Source organism: Vipera ursinii (genome assembly GCF_947247035.1).
Source record: "Vipera ursinii genome assembly, chromosome: 6".
In the NCBI taxonomy this organism is placed as follows: Eukaryota; Metazoa; Chordata; class Lepidosauria; order Squamata; family Viperidae; genus Vipera; species Vipera ursinii.
The window spans coordinates 35,325,958-35,350,249 of NC_139515.1; the positions used below are offsets into that span (position 1 = coordinate 35,325,958).

The 24,292-nt window shown below is 41.3% G+C and overlaps 1 protein-coding gene across 3 annotated transcripts in view; it reads left to right on the plus strand.

The window, feature by feature from the left end:
• PPHLN1 (periphilin 1) overlaps window positions 1–24,292 on the plus strand; it is a 115,398-nt gene that overhangs the window by 33,885 nt on the left and 57,221 nt on the right. For all 3 annotated transcript variants that reach the window (XM_083365222.1, XM_083365223.1, XM_083365224.1), the window contains 2 exons: window positions 8,443–8,654; window positions 17,684–17,760. In XM_083365222.1, coding sequence (XP_083221348.1) covers window positions 8,443–8,654; window positions 17,684–17,760 — 289 coding nt within the window. The remainder of the gene's footprint in view (window positions 1–8,442; window positions 8,655–17,683; window positions 17,761–24,292) is intronic.

The following is a 24,292-nucleotide window of genomic DNA, read 5'->3' on the forward strand; positions in this document are numbered from 1 at the left end:
TTAAAAATTATATATATATAAAATAATTAAAACACTGCTTCCATTCACATCCAGAGATTTTAAGCTTCTTGGGAGCCTTTCCCAGGAAATTAAGTTGTAAAATAGTAAAGAAAGAATCAATATTTCACCGAGTCCAAACATGCTTTTGTTCTTCGGTTGTCAGAAGCTAAAGGCTGGTCGCAGAGGTGTGGCCAGTCTTTCCCCTGCTGGTTTAGAGGGCTTGGATCGAACACAAAGACCACCATCTCTCCGTGATCAACGAGGCACTCCTCTTTTTTATTTCAATATTTTATTAGTTTTTATAGTCATAAATGCTTAATATTTTATCAGCAACATATTGTCTGGATTCAATATTTAGCTTACTATACATGTTAAACTCCTTTCTACCTCATTTTTCTAGCCGTTGATAAAATATATCCTATGTTCTAAAATATTCTGCTTCTTCTTTCTCTTTCATTTTCAGTGTCAATCTTTTCATTTCTGCACAATCTGAAATTTTCTTAATTATTTCTTCCTCTGCTGGTAATTCTTCATCTTTCCAATGCTGAGCAAATAAAATTCTTGCTGCAGTTAACACATGTAATATTAAGTATACACATTCCTTCTCATAATTTCCTACAATTATACCTAACAAAAATAATTCTGGCTTAAAATCTATGTATTTTTTAGTCATTTTATCTAACCATATATGTATTCTTTTTTTTATTAAAGAGTTTTACAAAAACAAGATTTTACAATATATCCCCAAATCCCCCCCACCCCAAACCCGCCCACTTCCCCCCCCCCACTTCCCCGAGCTAAATACTGGATTATAGTTACAATAATCATATTCTAAATAAAAATTATGCATAATATACAATTAACCAAATTCATAATGTGCTTTAACTCCTCTTTAACATAAATACATACAAAGTACCAACACTAAGATCAATAACAATATCCCTCTAAAATCTACTCATAAGCTAAATGGAACTTTTTAGTCCTATATTTATTCTGAATATAATCTATCCATCTCCTCCAAACTGAAATATACAGTATCTTTCCTGGAGAATGATCTTTCAAGTAAGCAGAAATCTTAGACATTTCTGCAAGATTCGAAACTTTAAACACCCATTCTTCTATAGTAGGCAAACTATTTTTTTTTAATTTTAATTCCATTTATATCCCGCCCTTCTCCGAAGACTCAGGGCGGCTTACAAGCTTAGCAGTAAGCCTTCATTCTATGTATATGCCTGCTTGTTAGGGCTTACACACACACCCCAAGCGGCATTATTACAAAGTCAGCTTATTGCCCCCAGCAATATGGGTCCTCATTTTACCTACCTCGGAAGGATGGAAAGCTGAGTCAACCTTGAGCCTGGTGGGATGCGAACCTGCACTAACTGCAGGCAGCTGGTGTTACTTAAGGAGGCATTAGCCCACTGCTCCACCAAGGCTCTATCCTTCTTCCAATATTGTCCCACCAGTAACCGTGCTGCTGTTATCATATTCAACATCAAATTGGTTTCTTTAACATCACAATCTACAACAATACCCAATAAAAACAATTGCGGAGAGAACTTTATCTTTCTCTTAAAAATGTTTTGAATGTTCCACCAAATTTTAATCCAAAAAGCTTTTATATTTCTACAAGTCCACCACATATGAAAATAGGTGGCTTCTAAACTACCACATCTCCAACATTTAGACTGTAAGTTAGGATACATGTTAGACAACTTCTTGGGATCCAGATGCCATCTATAAAACATTTTATAAAAATTTTCTCTTAAGTTTTGAGCCTGAGTAAATTTAACATTTCTGACCCAAATTATCTCCCAACTGTCCAGCGAAATTGGTTCCTGAATATTTTGTGCCCACTTTATCATACAATCTTTAACTAATTCCGTTTCCGAATCCAATTCAATTAAAGCATTATATATCCTCTTTATATGTGCACAATTTAAGTCTCTAATTTGTTTTACTAAATTTTGATCTATAATTGTGATGCCAACCTTTTGATCTAACTTCCACCTAGCTTTCAATTGGGTATATTGAAACCAAGAGTGACTTATGTTTTCTTGTCTTAACTCATCTAATGATTTAAGTTGCCAATCATTCCCTTCCAATCTAAGTAATTCCTTATAAGAAACCATATCCAAACTCACTCCCATAGATACGCCCTCTATCGCGTGTCCAGGAATTCCCCAAATCGGTATTTTATAATTTAACTTATAATAATACTTTTTCCAGACACGCAATAAAGCACTTCTAAGAATATGAGATTTAAAAGCCCTGTCCACCTTCTTATCGTAAAGCAAATATGCATGCCATCCATATACCAAATCCCAACCCTCAAGATGAAGTATTCTCTTATTAGTTAAATTAAGCCAATCACTAACCCAGGTCAAGGCAACCGCATCATAATACAATTTCAAATTCGGCGCCTTAAGTCCCCCTCTTTCCCTAGCATCTTGTAAAATCTTAAATTTAACTCTTGGTTTTTTCCCCGCCCAAATAAATTTATTAATACCCTTCTGCCATTGATCAAGGTTGGCATCCTTTTTCAATATAGGTATCATTTGAAACAAAAAGAGAAACTTTGGCAGAACATTCATTTTAACAACTGCAATTCTTCCCAATAAAGATAATTGTAATTTTTTTTCCAATTACCGGTATTTAAATCCCTTTGTACCTTCATAGTTTTTCATAATTATTCTTATACAATTTTACATTTGAAGCTGCAATATATACTCCTAAATATTTAACCTTTTTCACTATTTCAAAACCTGTTAATTTAGATAACATATCCCTTTCACTCATAGATAAATTCTTAGATAATATCTTAGTCTTATTAGTATTCACTTTGAACCCAGAAACCTTACCATACTGAGTTATAATTTCCATCAAATCTATCACCGACTATACAGTATATTTCAGTTTGGAGGAGATGGATAGATTATATTCAGAACAAATATGGGACTAAAAAGTTCAATTTACCTTATGAGTAGATTTTAGTGGGATATTGTTATTGGTACTTTGTTTGTAGTTATGTTAAAGGGGAGTTAAAGCACATTATGAATTTGGTTAATTGTATATTATGCATAATTTTTATTTAGAATATGATTACTATAACTATAATCCTGTATTTAGCTCTGGGAAGTGGGGGGTGGAAGTGGGCGGGTTTGGGGTGGGGGGGATTTGGGGATATATTGTAAAACTTTGTTTTTGTAAAACTCTAATAAAAAAAATCTATCACCGACTGTAACAGTTGAGATACTGTCACAACCAAGTCATCAGCAAAAGCTCTCAATCTATAATCATTTTGTTTTATTTTAATTCCCTTTATCATAGAGGACTCTCGAATTTTAATTAATAAAATCTCTAATGTTAAAACAAACAATAATGGTGATAGGGGGCATCCCTGTCTTGTACCTTTTTCAATTTTAAAGGTCTCTTTTAGCCCCCCATTAACTATAATTTGTGCAGTTTGTTGTTGATATATAGCTTTAATAGTATGTAAAAAACCTCCAAAATTCATCTCCTCAACAACTCTCAATAAAAATTGCCAATTCAATTGGTCAAAGGCTTTCTCTGCATCCAAAAATATCAATGCTGCGGAGACTTGGTTGTTCTTATCCAAATATTCAAGCAAGTTTACAATTTGTCTTACATTATATTTCATATACCTCCCAGATATAAATCCCGATTGATCACTATGAATTATTTGTTTCAAAACTTGCATTAATCTATTAGCCAATACTTTAGCAAAAATCTTATAATCTGTATTCAAAAGCGATATAGGTCTATAATTTTTAGGTTGAGTTAGGTCTTGATCCTCCTTTGGAATCAATGATACAAAAGCTGTCCTCCATGATGGAGGAACTGCGCCTCCAGTCTGAATTTCATTAAACAAAAACTTTAAGGGTTCAATCATTTCAAGCAACAACATTTTATAGTAAATTGCTGTTAATCCATCTGTTCCCGGAGCCTTGCCCAATTTCAACTGTTTAATAGCTAAAGAAATTTCTTCTGATGTAATTGGGCAATTCATCTCAAGTTGTTGTTCTTTTGAGAGTCTCGGAAAATGAGCTCCCTGTAAATACTTGTCTATATCTAAAGCTTGTATACCGTATTTTCTTTAGAATATAATTTCGAATAAAAATCTAACAAACTCCTCTTAATCAAATTTTGTTGGTAGACTTCTTTTCCTTTATATTCTATTTTATCTATAGTACGTGATTTCTGTTTCTTCCTTAATTGGTAAGCCAACCATCTACCAGGCTTATTAGCGTTACAAAAAGTATTATGTTTAGCATAACGCAAATTAGTTGCTACTTGATCAGCCAGTAGGCATGTTAAATTGTTCTTTCAGTAAATGTATTGAAATCCTTAAATTATTATCCAATGGATTCAAAATAAGCTTTTTCTCCTTAGATTTAATCTCTTCCTCAAGATCTAAACGTTTTTGCAACTGCTTACGCCTGTAGGCGTTGTTCATATAAATCAAAACCCCTCTCATATAAGCTTTACTAGCATCCCAAACCATTTCCATCGATGTACCTTTATGCATATTTGTAACAAAAAATTCTTTCATATGTTCTCTACATTTCTGCAAGAACAAGTCATTTGTAAATAAATTCTCATTCAGCCTCCAGGATCTTCTACTACCATCTTCAGCAAAAAAAACCTCCAACCAAACAGGACTATGATCAGACATTGTCCTAGGGAAAATCTTAACGTTCTTAACCGAAGAAAAAAGATCAGTAGTAATCAAAATAAAGTCAATCCTAGAGAAAGATTTATGTCTATCCGAAAAAGGTAAAATCTGTGTCTCTCTCATATTCCTTTCCCGCCATACATGTCTTAATTCCAGATCCTCCTTCAAATCAAAAAAAGCTTTAGGCAATTTCGAATTTAAAAAGTTTTTGGAGGATCCCTTCTTGTCTTCAGATGGGACCAAAACTCCATTCCAGTCCCCCATCATGATAACAGATTTATAATCCAATTCGATTAGTCTCTGATGTAAAAATTTGAAGAATTTTTGCTGTTGTTGATTTGGAGCATATAATCCAATAAGAAGAACTTTCTTTCCTTTTAATATTAATTCAATACTAACATATCTCCCTTGTTTATCTGATTCAATCAATCTTGCCGAAAAATCTTTTCTTAAATAAATGACCACTCCAGCCTTCTTGTCCGGAGCAAAAGATGCAAAATGTGTTCCCAATCAGGAATTAATCAAATACTTTTGGTCTTTTAATGCAATATGTGTCTCTTGTAAGCAAACAATGTCATTTTTATGTTGTTTTAGATAAAAAAATACTTTCTTTCTTTTCTGTGGTGAATTTAAGCCATTAACATTCCATGTCAGGAACTTCATCTCTGGTGACCAGGAGCCTTTGGAACATGACCTGAAGATCAGCTGTTGCTCTCTTCGGACGTGCTCCTCCCACAGGCTCTGAGACAGCCGCGTCTTGCGTAGTTGGACCAGATACAGGCTTCTGTGTTTGCTCTTTTTCCATACGCTTATATGCAGCCCTTGTCATCCTCTGTTCTTTTGGGTCTTCCTTTAATGCCAAACTCTGCTCCATAACCTCCGCCTGCCGTATCTCCTCAAGAGGCAATGACATTGCCCCTTCACTCAATTGTTTATCTTCTTGTCTTGCTTCTGTTCTTTTGATTCGAGGAGACGGTGGTGAGCCTGCTTTCAGGACCTTAGTATAGAAATCTTTTGCTTTTAAAATTGTATCCAATCTGTATCTGGTCCCTGCGTAATTTACCACAATTCCATTAGGTATTTCCCATCTGAACTGGATTTGTCACTTCTTAAGCTCATCGGACAGAAAGGCAAAATCTTTCCTTTTTCTAAGAATTTTTGGAGGTATCTCCTTTAAAATCATAATGTCTTTGCCTGCAATTTGAAATCTTTCCCGATAAAAGGCCTGGATAATAGAATTTCTGGTTGATCTCCTGGAATAATAAATCACTACATCTCTAGGTAAATTTTTTTGCCTAGCAATCCAGGAGTTAACCCTAAATGTCTTATCCATTTCTTTAAGTAGTTCTTCAGGTTCACATTTCAAAACAGGAGCCACTGCTTGTGCTACTTCCCATTCCAAATCATCTTTAGGATTCTATTTAAGGCCTCTGATACGCAATGCAAACTCCATGTTCTTATATTGTGATATAATAACTTCGTCCTCTGTTCTGTCAATCTTAGCCTCTGCTCTATCAATCTTCTGTTCAGCATCAATGATTTTATTTTCCAAATTCTCCACATACTCCATAACTAAGTCCACACGAACATCCAGGCGTTCTATATGTGCAGCCAAACCCTGGAGTGCAAGCACTATATCTTCCCTCATCTGGTTGTTTTGGTTAACAAATTCTTCCTTTGTTTCCTTTATTTCTTGCTGCAAAACGTGTGTTGACTGCATCACAACTCGCTGAATGTCAGTGTAAATGCAGGAGGTGGGGGGGAGGGTGGTTGTACTGTAGGTTTCATCGAAGTCTGCCCGACAGCTTGTGGTAAAGGTGAAGAAATAACATTCTTAGAAATTGGAGGCCCTCCCCCACGTCTCGCAGCCATCTCTTAGGTTTCGATTTCCTCTTTCACCCAGCAGAATCAAAGTTCAAAAAAAGGGGGGGGGAAGAAGGGAAAGGAAAGAAAAAATAAAAGTTCTCCCAAAGTTCCTTAACCTTCAATAAGAAAAAAGGGAACAAGCTTTCAAATAAACAAAATCCGGTACTGGGTAAAGTCAGTTGCAAATTGTATCTCTTGCTATGTTGCAAAATATAACAGTTTTCCAATGCAGTCACTTCACACAGGAAAGAAACATTCCAGCACCATTTTTACTCCATTTCAAACTTAAAACTTGAAGAAGATAATGAATCCGAGTTAAAGTTAAAATCCAACTTGAAAATTCAGATCTTCCTGCTTTGCTCTGCCTGCTTCTCAAAGAAACAAAATACTCACAGTCCCATCTAAGCAGCAGGTGCAGTTGTCGCGTCTGGTTCCACTCCTTTTGGAGCGAAAACGTCCTGAGAGCGGAGAGAGCCTGGGCTCCGAGGGGGCTCACCCTGTTATCCCCCAAACTACTTGAGAGAATCGCAGGGGAGCTCTACCTCTACCCAGGCAAGCTCGCCTCTCCCTCTCCTCCTGAGGGAGAAGCTCCAGCGCCACGGGACAGCTGATTTTCGCTGCCTCCGAGCGCTTTGACGCTTCCCAGGATCGGGCAGCTTCAAAACGCAGCCATTCGGCGCAGCAGCGCTACCAGAAGTCAACCATATATGTATTCTTGACCAAAAACCTTTGGCTTTATGACATGTCCACCAAAGATGATAATATGTGTCTGGTTTTTGTCTACATTTCCAACAATTACTAGACATATTTTTAAACATTTTCACTAACCTCATAGGTGTTAAGTGCCATCTGTAAAACATTTTATATAGGTTTTCTTTGTAAGCTGCTGCCTTTGTTATAAGGTACCCCTCCTTCATCGCCTCTTTGGAGTGACTTTAGGCCCTTTTCAGGGCCACCAACAGGGCGAAATCTGTCTCTCCGCGATGCAAAACCGGAACCTCTTATTTCAGGTTGCTTTAAATAGTTCCTTTTTATTGCACGTAATAAAATGGCTGTAAAAGCCTAGAGATGAGGTGAGAACTTTTCAATACATTGAAAAGTACCCCTTCACCTATTTCCTAGCTGTAATGGACAGCCCTAATCTAGATCTACTTAGTGTGCATTTCCATACTTATCAATTTTATGAGTATCTCTACAGTTAGAAGTTTTGTTTATTATCCTTATGTGTTTTTTCCCTAGTAGATTCTGCTTTCATTTAACTGGCTATTTAGTTTTCTGGTGGGTAGAATTTTGTTTTCATTGGATTTCAATTGGTCATTATATAAAAGTATGAAATAGTGTGAAACAAAGGAAACCTCATATTTTTTCCCTGCACATTGATTTCCATAAACGTAAAACATAATAATTGATAAAAACATAGAGCTGCACCAGGAAATGTTCTGCTTCTTATTATTTAGTAGATGGGTTTAGACAATTGTTACTGCAATCCAAGAACCTTTAAAAAAGGAATTTTCAGTCATAAATATGTATGAAATCCTATTTTTAATGGAAAAATATTTAAAAATGAAAAAATATATTAAATCTTCCAGATTCCTAAAATGAATTAGCAAATGAAACTTATTTTTGAGATTGCTCAAAATTTGAACTCGCCTTCTACATAGTAACTCTTTCCATGATACTTTTTATTGATATTTTATTCCTGTTCAACTGATTAAGTCATTTGTTTTTTTATTCAAAAAATACTGATTTTCATTGTATTTCTGTCATTAGTTAGAGAATTGAGAACGTTCTCTAAGGAAAGATTCAGAAGAAAATTAGTTTTTACTTGGCACTCTTGCTGAATAAATGACTGTTTTTATTTATTGCAATGATGTTTAAAGGGATGTCAGAGATGGCATACGACGGAAACCTGTATATCCTCATTATGCAAGAGATCGCTCCCCACATAAAAGGGATTCCCCTTACTTCAGAGAATCACCAATTGGCCGGAGAGAATCTCCTCACAGTAGATCTGGCTCCAGTGTCAGCAGCAGAAGTTATTCGCCTGATAGAAGCAAAGCCTACGCCTTCCATCAGACCCAGCATAGCAAAAGTATGTCATCTTTACATAGAAATATTTCCCTACAAGGTAATGTAGAATTAATTACAGAAAAACCTCTGAAAGTTGACCCACCCAAGGGACTGAACAAAAGTGGTCAACATACAGAGGTGGTCAACATATGGAACAACTGCACTGATATGTACACATGCCTCATTTTATCGTACAGCTTTTATTAGAGAATATGCAGAAACCCATTTTGTGAAAACACTGGAAAATCATTCATACAATACTGTATCATACAAATCAATACATATACATATATGTATCATTTTCTCATGGTTTGATCATTCTTTCTGAAAAAAAGAGTCAATTTTAGTCTGTGTCTTATTCTTTTTATGAAGGTAAAGCAGAGAAAGCATTCTTGATGCTGGCTATATCACTCAGCATACCTGGGCATTTTTCAACAGCAAATGACTTTAACTGCATTATCAAATGACTGATATCCTTTTGGAGTATCTGCAATTTCTGTGTCCTCCTCAATTCTTTTGCTTCATCAGTTGCTTCCAGCACTTTTCCTCTGGGTGTACCTCGGTCAATACTGATTGGAAAATTGCTTCTGGGTCAGGGTTAGGTTAGGACTGGGATTTTGCTTTTGCAGATGAACCATAGGTTGGTGTTTTAGCAGTGACCCACTGCAGAAGCTGGGCTCTGTAGTGCGTTTTGAATGTTTTGATTATGTCTTGGTTTTGAGATCGAATTTTTGATGTAGTGTTTGGAAGCAAAAATTTCAGTTTCACATTTGTAAGATGATTCACTTGGGGATGGCTAGGACAGTTGTCCACATTAAGGAGAATGGACTGTTTCTTCTTCATTTCTCAATCAATACCTCTTATCCACTCCTTAAATAGGGCACCAGTCATCCACGCAGATTTCTTAGATTTGGATTGGAAGGTCTTTGGACTGCATGTTCTTGAATGAGTGTGGCTTTGCCAATTTACCAATCACCAAAGGTTTTAGCTTCTCTCCAGTTAAGCTAGCATACAGCAGAACTTTGAAAGGTTCTTTAGAAAGTTTTCCACTCTTACATTTGTCACCCCTCATAATGAGGCTCCTGTTAGGTATTGCCTTGAATGTTCGTCAGCGTTAAAGATGTCATCGTCTTTACTGCTGATTCAAAGTGAAAAATATTGTATTCTTTGATATTCTTGAAAGAAATTCATTGCTACCAATTCTGCTTTTCACTTTTCTTGCCCTTGGTGCAGACTGGACTGAGCTGGTCAGGTTATAGAGAGTAAATTAATACTGTGTGTTAAGGTCCAGGAGGTCAAGATACAACTTACAGAGGTGGTCAATATAGAGGTTGGCTTTCTATTGTGTACATATATGTCTGGTCTATGAAAATTAGGTCAACTTAGGGAGATGGTCAACTATGGAGGTTTTACTGTATTCAAAAACAAAACCTAAAGCCATGAGCTGGAACAGCTATCCTTGCAAAGGAAATTTACAGTACTCAAAACCGGAAAAATTCAGTCCTTGGCACCATGTAGTTTTATATTTTCTCAAGTAAAAGAATATTACAAGTAGTGATTTTACATAGTAATAAGCAAACAAGAAAGCCCTTTAATCTTAAAAGAACACAAGACAGGAAAAGACACAAAGGGAGTGAGAAGGAGAGGAAAAGCAAGTGGTTTCATTATTTATCTTGTCCATACATTTCAGTACGCACATTTTCTTTGGTATGCAATATATATTAGCAATATAAATTGCTAATTCTCATTTCATTGAGATTTTTTATATTGTATCTTTGTTGACAAAGTAAACAAGACCTGCTTTAAAAATTTAACCCAGCATTTCACATTCCTTATTATGTGTGTCACTACATATTTTCTTATGCTACTCAAGCCACATAATTTAAGGATATCCCTGTAAGACTCCTTATCTTTCTGAACATGGAAGCATGCTTTCAATTTATACCTTCCATTTCTTGGTCTCAAAAACTACCTCCAGGAAAGTGGGGAAAGTCATCTGGATGTTGAAGGAGGTAATGCTGGGAAAATGGAATCATTAATTGATTAAAATAATTTTCCATGTAAAGGATGTTATATTCAATGTTATACCTGAACAGTAGTTCTGTCCCTGTCTGCATCATGAACCTGTCTTGAGTTAGGAATATAATAAGAATTATTATATGCCGGTACGCACAGCCACTCAGTCTTGGCAGGATTGACACGAAGCCTGTTTTTCTTCATCCAGACCCAGACCGCCTCCAGGCAACGGGACATCATGGCGAGGGCATCGCTGGGTTGGTTCGGGGTGGAGAAATAAAGTTGGGTATCATCAGCATACTGATGATACCCCACCCCGAAACCACGAATGATCTCACCCAGCGGCTTCATATAGATGTTGAACAGGAGGGGAGAGAGAACCAACCCCTGAGGAACTACACAAACGAGAGGCCTCGGGGCGGATCTCTGCCCTCCCGTCAACACCGACTGCAAACGTCCCAGGAGATAGGAGGAGAACCACTGCAAAACAGTGCCTCCCACTCCCAACCCCCTGAGACGCCGCAGTAGGATACCATGGTCGATGGTATAAAAAGCCACTGAGAGATCTAATAGGACTAGGACAGAGGAACAACCCCTGTCCCGAGCCCGCCAGAGATCATTCAGCAGCGCGACCAATGCCGTCTCCGTGCTGTATCCGGGCCTTAAGCCCGATTGGTACGGGTCAAGGTAATCAGTTTCCTCCAGGAACAGAGGAAGGTGATGCGCCACCACACTCTCAACAACCTTCGCCAAAAAGCGAAGGTTGGAGACCGGACAATAATTATTTAAAATCGCTGGGTCCAGCGGCGGGGAAGACACCCTCACTCAAAGAGGCAGATATTACTGCCTGGAACCAGCTTCGTGTCTTCTCCTGAACTGCATAAATCAACCAGGAGGGACACGGGTCCAATAAATAGGTGGTGGAGCTCAGCCTCCCCATAATCCTGTCCACATCATCAGGGGAAACAGGATTGAACTCAGTCCAGATAACATGCTCAAGACCGTCCGATTCCTCCATGTTAGACTCTGCCCAGTCAGAGTCCAAACCGGCCCAGATCTGAGCGATTTTGTCCGTCAGATGATGACTAAACTCCTCGGCCCAACCCTGCAAGGGTTCCTCCCTCACTTCCTGATTTAAGAAGGGAGCGAGTCACCCTGAACAGGGCGGCTGGGCGATTATCTGCGGACGCGATGAGGGCGGCAAAGTAGTTAGCCCTTGCTGTCCTCATCGCCGCAAGATAAGACTTTACAAAGGTTCTTAACTGCAATCGGTCAGATTCGGAACGGCTGGGCCTCCAACTGCTCTCTAGACCCCGTCTCCAACGCTTCATCTCCTGGAGCTCCACAGAAAACCATGTAGCCCAACGGGATCTGCGCCGGGTCAGGGGTCGCAAGGGTACAACACAGTCGAGTGCCTCGGCGGCCGCCCTTTCCCAGGCATCCACCAAGGCATCGACTGGGCTGTGAGTGAGGGCGATGGGTATAGACCCATGCGCCATCTGGAACCGTTCTGGGTCCATTAGGTGCCTGGGGCGGAACCACGTGGTCAGTTCCGCAGCCCAGCGGCAGGGGGTGGCATAACGGAAGACCAGCTGCAGGAGGTGATGATCGGACCATGACAGGAACAATAGTTGGTGAACCCCCTCCCAAATCATCCAGCCACTGTCCAGACAGGAAAACCAGGTCGAGAGTGTGACCCCCCACATGAGTCGGGCCCTGAATTACTTCGGTCAGGTCCATGGCGAACTGAGACGACCCTCCCAGGGAAGGCAGGTTGAAGTCACCCAGAACTATAAGCCTGGGGAACTCCACCGCCAACCCTGAGAGGGTGTCGAGCAGCTTGGGCAGGGCTGTTGCCACACAGCTGGGCATTAGGTATGTGAGTAACAAGCCCATCTGAGCCTGAGGGCCACATCTCAGGAGGAGGGACTCATTCCCGCCCATCTGGACAATGGTGGTCTCCCATGGACATATAGTCTCCTGGATAACCACCACCACCCCTCCACCCCTACCCTGAGCCCGTGGCCGGTGTAGCACACGGAAACCTGGGTGGCATAACTCGGTCAGAGGAACCCCTCCCTCCGAGCCCAACCAAGTTTCCGTGATGCATGCCAGATCCACGCATTCCTCCTCCATCAAGTCATGAACGAGGGGAGCCTTGTTAACAACGGATCTGGCATTAAGATAGACCAGCCTAAGCTCAGGGACCTGATTACCCTCATCCCCGGGCAAAAGGATGCTAACCGGAGGGTCGGAGCGCGCCACCGCTCGAAGACAGCGGGGGCACGATCCCAGATGTTTATTTATTTATTATTTATTTATTATTTAAACTTGTATACCGCCCTATTCCCGTAGGACTCAGGGCGGATTACAGGGAAAAATTAAAAATACATACATACAAAGTTAAAATCGATTAAAACTAAAATTAAATTAAGTCCCTGAATTTAAACTAAAACCCCATTAATAAATAATTAAAACCCCTCAGATGTTGATGCGGCCCTCCGTGCAACCACCTGCTGCCATTCCCTATCGTTGTGGGGATTTGAAACCCCACCCCAGCATACACAGAACCAGCAGCCTCCACTTCCAACCCCATCCCACCAGAACCCCTAACAGGCCCAGACTGAGTGCCGGTTAATAATTCCCTCCCCACCCTACTATTCCTCCCCCTCCCTAACCCTTTAAAATAATCAGCTAAAAAGTATGTCAGGGGCCTCTCCACCTGAGGCCCCTGTTTAAGCCCAACCACCTCTTGGGGTCCCAACAATTGGGCCCGTCATTAAGGAGAATGCAGGAAAAGGCCGCAGGTCGTACCCAGGAGGGAGGAACCCCCCTGAGGGCATACAAATCGGCTCCAGAATAACACAGGCGAGCCATATGATAATAAAAGCGTCCACATAGGGCAAATATTAACAGTGGGTAGTCCGATGGTGTAGAATAATATCCAGATGACAATGATATTGGGTCCGCTAAATATACCTCAGTCCACTAATCCAGCTCAGCTCTCACCCGAGATAGTAATCAGAAAAAGAAACCCTACAAAATTGAAATCATTTTTATCTGTTACGATTTTGTCAGAGTTGGTTTACAGTTAAATATCTAAGCTGTTTCCCTCACAATAATCCTCCCAACAATTACATTTCTTATATCATAAAAAAATACAGTACTACTCAGAATAAGAAAGAAGCAAAAGAGAGAGAGAAACATATCTCTCTCAAACTAAATTTCATTTATATCACCCATTTTTTCATTTTTTTAACTTCCATTCAATAGTTACTGGTTGAGCAGACCATTTTATATTTTAACTATATTCAAACAAATGGTTAACCTCTAAAAATTGCTTCTGATAGGTCCAGTCTTCTAATCCCTTGAATCTGATTTTAGTCTCTCTCTTTCGCCAAATGGCTTTTTCTCATCCATCTATTCCCTTTAGTTAAAAAGTCTTGCCATTTTCTTGTGGATGTTGTTAAAGATGAGAGAGACAAATCAGGCAGGATGTTGATTTCTTTTTATCTTTTTTGTCTCTCAAGTTGTACAGTAGTGGCCAAAATTGTAGAAACCTTTTGGGAAAATTGATGGCTAGTAACACCACTTTTTTGGAGTAGTACCATAAAATTATATATCGGTGAAAGATAATTTAATCAAGAATGTAATCCAAAAACCTTTATGAAGGATTTGCTATTAGAATAGCAGTTATAAAGAAGAAAAGTGAAACACATAGAAAAAATGAGATATACAAAAATTACCATAGAAAAAATGATATACAAAAATTATCACTATGTCAGTTAATACTTAGTTGAGTAACCTTTAGCATGAATTACGCCCTTACAACGTCTTCCCATGGAGTGAACCAAGTCCTACAGCTGTTATAATGTGAAACCACGTTTGAATGATTGCTTCTATTAACTGGGTTTTATTGCTGGGTCGCTTCTGACTAACAAGTTTCTTTAATCGGCTCCCTAGATTTTCATTTGGGTTAAGATGTGGGCTATTCCCAGGCCATTCCAGCAGTGGAATATGGTTATCTTGAAACCACTTTTTGCACACATCAGCAGCATGACATGGAGCTGAATCCTGTTGAAATATAAATGCTTCATTGTCTTGGGAAAGATCATGTGCAGAAGGCTTCAGTTTGGGCTCAAGTATTTCATTAATGTATTTTTGGCCATTTATATTTCCATTAATCACACAAATTCTGCCCACCTTTTGATGTCATACAACCCCAGATCATAACACTGACTGGGTGTTTCACGGTACATATAATGCAATCAGGATGCAAATCTTCTTTGATTCTTCTCCTTACGTATTTTATGCCATCACTACTAAACAGGGAGATCTTCATCTCATCAATCCAAATAACACTGTCCCGTTGTTCCTCTGTTCAGGTAACATGGGTTTTAGCCTAGTTTAGTCTTTTCAATCTTTGTTTGAGAGATAAAGGTGGCTTTTTTCGTGGAATTCTAGATTTTAGGCCAAATTCCTGCAGTCTGTGCCGAACAGTCCTTGCACTCAGCTTCACATTGCATTGCGTCATTTCAACTTGTATACACCCAGATGATTTTCTTCTGTCACATAGGCACAGTTTCTTAATTCTTGTATCATCACTTGCTTTTGTGCACCTTTTCCTGCCTTTACCAGTGTGGTTTTGTAGTGATTGAGTCTCCTTATACCTCTTCAAAAACTGAGAAATGCCACCTTTGGTTAAGTTTCCTCCAGTTTTTCTTCTAATTTCTTTATAACTGTAGCCTTGTTCACTTAATAATACTATTTTACATTGCTTTCTGGGCGACCAGTCAACTATTTGCACCATTACTTTAATTTTATTACATTTTACAAGCTCACTAAATGAAAGAACACAAAAAAACCCAACCAACTTGATAGCGATCACATAACACACTGTCAAATGTCCTCCTCTCAGCTTCAATACATGACATCAATGACTGAATCCTACTCTGATCTGATTGGCTAATTGCCAAAATAAGATGACACCTGATTGGCTCTCTAAACACTCTTACTCATTGGCTACAATCAGATGAAGAAAAGCTACCTGATATCAACCTAAGCAAGTTGTGCTTCCTTTTTCTGGTTATTTGGCTATAACCTTTCATAGAATACAGATAATTGAGCAAGCTTTATTGCATTACATTCTTGATTAAATTATCTTCCGATTGATATATAATTTTTTGGTACTACTCCAAAGAAAAGTTGTGTTATTAGCCATCAAACCTCAAATGTACACTTTTCCCAAAAGGTTTCCACAATTTTGGCCACTACTGTAGTTTTTTTGTATCTCTAATCCATTTTGTCAGGCTTTTCTTCTTATCTTCAGCTTTGTTTCGTGATTCTGGGGTGTGGACTATCTCTTCCAGTTCTGGTGCTTTAGTCACATCTTGTGTGTTTTCTCCATCTGCATTAAATCACAATCCCTTCCATTAGTAGATTCTTTCATTTTCTGAAAATTCTTATGTTGTGAGATTAATGTAAAGATATGTCCATTTATGTCATCAAAGTTGTTTTTAATTTCATTGTGGTTTAGAGCCATTGTTGTTTGGATTAGTTGCAACATAGTGAGCATTTCCTCCTGTAAAGTATTTGGTTTTTCTGGACAAATACTTTTTGCAAGTCCTTAAGATTCCATGATACCTAGAATTCAATTTTTCTTTCTTTCTCTGAAATCAGCTTTAAAATTACAGTCACTAGGTGTTTATCATCCAGGAAGGTCAGTTATGTTTTTCAATTATAATCTTTGCTTATTGTGGATGGCCCAGAATGTTTTCTTTAGCTCAAGGGTGTCAAACTGCTGGCCTGCCGGCCAGACACTTCATGCAGAAGCCACGTCCACCCCATTGCTGGCAATGGCAAAACAGTCCTGATACATTTGACATGTCTGGTTTAGCTCTTTTTAAAGTTCAAAAAGTAGGTTATCTCATTCTGGGCGTCCTGCCAATACTTATAACAAAGCAGCTAAAGTTATATTCTCTTCCATCACTAGATGTCAGCAACAGTATGTTTTTGTCCCGCTTAATAGTTTAATTCACCGCTTGCTTCCATGGAAGGGTGGGGCAAAGCTCCCCTTCCTTTTCACTTTCGAGGCTCTTTTGCTTCTTGAATATCTTTTCCAAAAGTTCAGGATATATAGTAGGAGAGAGAAGATCAAATTTCTCACCCAGTTTCACCATGCTGTTTACCGATGTTCTGGTGAGTATTTGTGGAATTTGGCTGCAAGTAGCTGGGGCTGGTTACCAAGGTTGGGCCAGCCTTTCTCCTGTCGGGTTAGAGGGAATTTCCTGATCAAATGGGATCACTGCCGTCATTCCCAAATTGTTGGGGCACCCCTCTTTGCCGCCTCTTTGGGGCGGATTTAGACCCATTTAGGGTTCCCTGGCAGGGCGAAAAGAGCCACGGGAAATGAAGTTTTCGCAATCCTGTGACTGTGCGCTACTGGGCAAAACCAGAAGTCCAAAAGGTAGAGATTCTTCAAGCTCTTTAATGGATGCAATATAGAAAGTGCCAGATATATCAAACTTCATGCTGGTCACAAAGTGAAAGGGAAACAAATCTTAATTATCAGGAAAATTCCCATTTCCTAATAATTATACTAGGAAAATAAAATATATATTTAAAAAAACCCTTATTTCTGCATCATACCACTGATATGCATACTATAGGTTGAAAAATATTGGTCTAACCTAGTTCTTGAAGTGTGATCTGGGGAATCTGGTGATTTCCCCAAACCTTTCAAGGGGTCTGCAAAGTCAAATATTTTTAACGTTTTTAATTTCTAATACAGCAGATATTGATAGATATAACCCACATAAACATATACTCTTTCAATCATTTAAAAGATGAACCACAATCATTTTCATGAATGTTAAAGAGCTTCTCAGACCAAAATGTTTGAGAGCCACTAGTCTAATCTATATTTAATGCACAGAATTTTAGTTGTTTTATAATGTATTTTCAGCCTAACCATAGACTTAGTACCACAGCTAAAATGTTTTTCTACTCATATTTTTGTATCCTCTTTACATAAAGAGAGATCTTCAACTCAGAGTTTGAAGACTTCAAGAGATGTTTCTCCTTCAGGAGCTACAGCACTGTCACCTGCAAAAGTAAGTTTATCATATAAATTGCTAAATCTTTAGCAATAAAAATAATTTGAATGGAGAATGTTTTTGCTACATGCTTCTCCCTTGATTTTGTGCTTATATTTTAAAGGGTTACATTAAGCTAGAGTGCAACAGGGTTTTCAGTTAGTCTCTTCTGTGTCTTAGTACACGTATGTCCTTAGTTTATTTTGGAAAGTTTCTCAGTTCTCTGCAGATTTATTGTTGGGAGAGTTTTGCTGGCAGAAGAATTTAAACATTCTTTATCCAGTACATATCTTTTGCCACAGTAAGACATTTGAGTCTGCTTAAGAATTCTTAAATTGTTCACTAAAATGTTTCTGCCTTATTGTATACAGGTAGTCCTCAAGTTACAGATGTAGTGGAGCCTGTCTATTCCATTCATAACTCAAAGACTCGTAGGAGTGAATCTCGTACCTTGGATGTGATCACTCCCTGCTTTCGCCCATGCATTCACTAATCGAATCCTCTGCTCATTAAGTGCTTATGAGGTATCTGAGGGTGGGGAAGGCCAGGGGGGGGCTAGTGATGGAACAGGCCCCGAAGGCTCCCTGACCCATTAAGATACCTCAGGCTTCCCCCTCTCTATCTGCCATGCCGGACTCACTTTGCAAAGTTCTGTATCCTCCCTGCCGCATTTTCTTTTCCTTTGAGGGAGAGCAGAGTTGGCTTGGAAATGCTTTTCATGCCAACAATGGAAGCTTCTGGGGTCCATGATCTCACATGACTTCAAGCACCCATTCTCTGCAAAAGAGTTCATGGTCTCTGGAAGCTTCCAGTCTCAGGGAGGAAAGTGTTTGCTTTGTTTGCATGCCTATGGGGCAAAGCCCCTCGTAGCTATGTCCAACCTGCCGGAACTCACTGCTCTTCTCCTTGTCCTACCTGCTCAAGCAGTAGTGGGCTTTGTGAGACAATGAAGTCTCATTCCTCCCTGGCATGGTGAGTTTTGGCGGCCTGGACATGGGTGTGAGGGACTTGGCCGCGTGATGCCTCCCCCTGATCAGCGGAAGGCTTCATTGTTAAGGCTGCACATGCAAGCAAACAGTGCCCTTGGGCCTTACTGTTTGAGAGCAATCCCGTTGCTGTGCTTTCGCTTTCTTCAGCTCAGATGGAACTGGGGCACCCGAGCTGCTGGCAGCAGAGGCCATGTGAGCAGCCATAATCCTCCCTCCTCAGCCAGCCAGCACCCCTGCCTGAGCTACAACCTGCATGGCCAGCTGGCACAAGGCCTCACCGTTCTTCTCCTCCTCCTTGTCCTCCTTACTCAAATGGTGGTGGGTTCCACGGGACAACGGGGTCTCATTCCTCCCCTGGCGCATCGAGTTCCAGCAGGCTGGATGCGAGGACGAGGGGCCTGGCCCTATGATGCCTCCCCGCTCAGTTGAAGGCTTCATTCCTGCCCTTAAAAGTAAGGCCAGCACATGCAAGTGAGCAGCGCACCCAGGCCACGGATGGCATTAGTTCTTGCGCCTGGCTGACTCCACGCTGTCAGAACCCATTTCTTGGGGGGAGGACTTTTACTAGTTGGGTGTTTTCCCTTCTGCGGGTTCTGCCATACTCCTTATAAGCCTCGTTCCCACAACAGACTTAACACCTGGAGATTGGCCTATTTGAACTGACCGGATGAGCTATTGAGGTGGGTTTGCTTTTTGCTCCTTTAACCTATTGATTTGAGCGGGAAACTCACATCCTGCCTTCTATGCCTGCTGTCAACATCTCCTAATAAAAGTTCCTTTTGGGATGTTTCTGTTCCAAGAGTTCTGCTTTCTTGGGAAGAGGTTTTGAAGCAGGTCCTTACATTAGGCAGGATCTGCAGAAGTTGGTCAGCCCGGAAGGAAGACCCTTACCACAGTGACCCTGCAAACTATGTCTGAATTAGTTTCAGAGAAGGAGGGAGCCACCATTGGGGGGGGAGATTTCCCTCCAGGCTGGCCCAGGCAAATGCAACTTGCATTTCTCCAGGTCATCCAATGAAGTGGTTGCCAAGCACCAAGATAAACAGAGGTGGTCGATGGGTGTTGGGAAGAAGGAGGACTGGGAACAGAAGGCGAGGAAGGTGACCCTCAAATGCGGCAGTCACCAACCAGGCTGGAATTTGGAGATGGAGAGATGGCTCCATCTCAGTGAAGACAAGGACGAAAGGCCAGCCCACTCCAGCTGGTTCCTAGAGCAAGCCCTTGATATGCTGAGAGTTGCCTTCGACTTACTCAGGTCCAACTGAGGAAGCAGGTGGTGTTGGAATCAAGGCAGGAAACCCGGGTCCCTCCACCAGCGCTTCGGAGACTGCAGCCACCACCACAGCAGCAGCCACCCCTACCCAAGCCATACCAGCTGACAGGGAAAGACACCAACACAGGAGAAGGTCACCGTGCCAGTTGGAAGTTCCTGTAACTGGGGGTAAAGTATAGTGGAGAATCACAAATATTGGGGTTCTTCTTAGCTCAGGTCCTGAGCTACATGGAGGAATATGGATGAGACATCCCCAGTGACCATGGGCGGGTGAGGATCATGACCATGGCACTAGGTGGGGGGGCGGCAGCTGAGTGGATGGTGAACTTCCATGATTCAGATGCTCCAGAATTGTGGAATTTTAACCATTTCATGGCAGCCCTCAGGAGACGATTTGAGAATCCCTTAGCTCATCGGAAAGCCAGAGAGCGCATAAAAATGTCAGGCAAGGCCAGCGCCCCGTGGCAAAATACACAGAAGAATTCCGAGCTCTTGCTAGCAAACTTAATTGGCCAGAAGATGTTCTGGTGGGACATTTCAAAGATAGGCTTAACGATGACCTGTATTATGCGTGCATTCCCTGGGGCTTCCCTGACCTGCTCCACGACTGGTACATCCTGGCTGAGGAGGCTGAGATCGATCGGGCTAGAAGGCAACGTCATCTGAGGAGATTCTGGGGAAGATGTCCAGCAGAGGCACCCCCAGGAACTGGCAAAACAGACTCCTACTACTCCCAGACCGACAAGCTGTTTCAAATGTGGGAAGGATGGTCACTGCACTACCGAATGCCGCTTGAAGACTCCAGTTTGGAAGCCTGACCGAGCTTCAGAGGGGAAACCCGGGGAAACCCCGCCAAAGCCGAAGGAAACGGCCATGAAAAGTGTGGAGGCTCTCACTGCAACCAGGACCAGAAAACCCTCGGACTTCTCGGAAGACAGCTCAGAGGACAAACTCCTGGTAAGTGGACCCATTGTGCCGTTCAACAGAACCGGAGAGCTGTTTAGCTCAGGGATGCTGGAAAAGGTCACATTAAGAGCCCTGATAGACTCCGGCTGCGCTCACAGCCTTATAAGCCCAACCTTTGTGGGGAACTTAGAAATTTCAGTGAGGAGGCTGAAGAAGCAGATTTCACTTGACCAATTAAATGGATCCATTGCAGGGGGGATCCCGGCCACTCTTGCCACGCAGCCCATTCAGCTTACCATAGGGGACCGAGACTCTGGTGACCCCTAGAATGGAATGCCCACTCATATTAGGCATGGCATGGCTAATGAAATAGGACCCGAGGTTGGATTGGAGAACTGGAGAGCTGAGATTCCCGAAGGGGAAAATTGACATCAGGCCAGACCAAATGGGGGTGAAAACCCCAGAAAGTGCAGTGGTGGCAAGCAAGGGGGAGTTGGCATACCAGAGGAATATCGGGATCTAGCTGAATTATTCAGCAAAGAGAGGTCTGACGAATTACCCCCTCACTGACCCACTGTGCTATTGAAATACTCCCAGGGGCAAAGTTACTTAAACCAAAATTATACTCCATGACCCCACGGGAATTAGAGGAATTACAAAAATTTATAAAGAAAAATCTAGCAAGGGGTTTTATCCAACCGGCAAAACCAAAAACAGCAGCTCCTGTACTATTTTGCAAAAAGAAGATGGGTCTCTTCGCCTCTGTGTGGATTATAGGTCTCTCAATGCAGTGAGTGAAAGTAACCTCTACCCACTCCCTCTGATGAAGGACATAATGCCACATTTGTCTAAGGGGAAGATTTTTTCAAAGTTGGACTTGAGGGAGGCATGTTATAGAGTCAGAATTAAAGAAGGGGACGAATGGAAAACTGCATTCAACTGCCCCTTAGGTTGTTTCCAATTCAGGGTTCTACCGTTCAGGCTTCAGGGAGCACCCGCAATATTCATGCAGCTGATAAACGAGGTGCTCCAGGAACACCTGTATAGGGGGGTGCTTGTCTACCTGGACGATATCCTGATATTCACTGAGAATAAGGATGAACATGTAAAATTGGTCAGAGCGGTGCTGAACAAGTTGCAGGGAGCCTGCTTGTATGCCAATTTATCTAAGTGTGAGTTCCACAAAGACAGAATTGATTACCTTGGATATTGCATCTCATCAAACGGCATAGAGATGGACCCCCAAAAAAGTGCGGGCTGTGTTAGAATGGGCTCTGCCATGCACCAGGAGACAACCACTGCAAAGCTTCCTTGGGTTTGCAAACTTACCACCAGTTCATCCCCTCTTGCACAAATTGCATTGCCCATCAAAAATAAAAAAGACTAAAGGGGAGGGAAACCGAAGCCCATCCAACCTTTAAAATGGACTGTAGAATGCCAAGCTGCCTTTGAGAAATTAAAAAGGTTATTCTCAGCGGAACACCCAGATATTGAGAAACCTTTCATAATTCAAGCTGATGCTAGTGACGTAGCAGTGGGGGCAGTACTGCTTCAGGAAAATAATGAAGGGAAATTACAGCCTTGTGCATACACATTGAGGAAACTCACAGAGACGGAACAAAGATGGGCGGTTTGGGAAAATGAAGTTTATGCCGTCAGATGGGCTCTCTTAACATGGCAAAATTTCTTGGGAATAAAATCCCCTTCTAGGTATGGACTGACCATGAGAATCTGGAACCCCTAAAAGCGCCCAGGAAACTGTCTCCCAAACAGGCAAGATGGTCCCAGTATTTCCACCGGTTTAATTTCACTATAAAATATTTATCAAGGGGGGGGGAATTTCCTAGTGGACACACTGTCACAATTACTGCAATACAACAGCACCAAAACAGAGATAACAGATCCACTCATGTCATCAAAGCAGTTAGTAGCACCAGTCACCACTCGAGCGCAAGCCAAAACCCCAAAGACTCTAATAAGCCAAGCTGGAGTGGAATTCAGGAAAGCGCTAAAAAAAGATGAATGGTTTCTAAGCCACAAAAACGTACGCACAATGAATGATGGACTGCCAAGGGTGGGAGTGAAATTATACATTCCAAAAAGCCAAAGACTGACCTTCATGCAGCTTTGCCATGACTCCAAATCCACCAGGCATTTTGGGTGCGTGAAAACCCTCCATTTAGTAAAACAGCAATTTTGGTGACATCGATAAACAAGGACATTGAAAGCTATGTAGCTAACTGCCCAATATGCGCAGCAGCCAAAAGGAGACAGGGGAAGATCCCAGGACTGTTACAAACGGTAGCCACCCTGTCAGCACCCTGGAGGGAGATTTCTATGGACTTTATTGTGGAATTACCAGAAAGTAGGGGAAATACATTACAGTACTATATTCATAGTACAGTGATTTGGGTCATTATGGACTTATTCTCTAAACAAGTTGTGGCCTGTCGGCCGCCAAAAGACTCAACAACCAATTCAGATGAGGAAGCACAGGAATGGGCGCCGGGCTTAGCGTCAGGGCCATCTGAAAGCTCCAACGAAAGAAAGGAGCTATCACAGCCAGGGACAGAGGCGGAGCCTGGGCAGTCCACCAGCCCTCAGATGGAAAGATTGAGACCTCCATGCCTAGAGGCAAGTGAGTCAGGAGAGGAGGATCACATGGGGCCAGTAATTGATGCGCTGGCATGGTGGAAGCTGAGGTGAACAGCAAGAGGCTATGGGGCGGCTGCTAACGTAGCCCCACCCTCAGTTGTGCATAAAAGGTGTGGCAGACAATTATTTGTCTTCCTGCTGGTCAGCCACTTGTGTTTGGAACTCCTGTCACTTATCCTTGGAATTTTGCCAGAGTTTTTTCTGCAGATACTGTGGTGCTGGAAGTCAGAGTGGCTTCTGAGCATGGGTATGTCTTATGTTAAACAATAGCCAGCTTTCTTGAAGGACTTTTGGCTGCAAGCGTGGTGAGGCTGAGAGTAACTCTGGGTATTGGGAGATCCCTACAGGGGAAAAGGGAGTGAGCTCCATTGTTTGGAGGCTGTGTGAAATTGCTGGTGTTCCTGAAATAAAGGAATGTTAGAGACTATTTGGCGTGTCTGTTGTTTGGGGAGCCGAGTCAGAACACAAGTACAATTTATCCCATGCCAGAAAATCCCCACCGCCAAAACCTTAGCAAAGTTATTCGTGCAGCACATTTATCAACTACATGGAGTCCCACAATGGATTACATCTGATAGGGGGTTGCAATTCACTTTGGAGTTTGGGAAGGAATTTCTAGAATTTTTGGGGACCACCCAGGGACTGTCATCTAGTCATCATCCTCAAACGAATGGTGGTACTGAACGTTCAAACTCAGTACTAGAGCAGTACTTAAACCTATCTATTC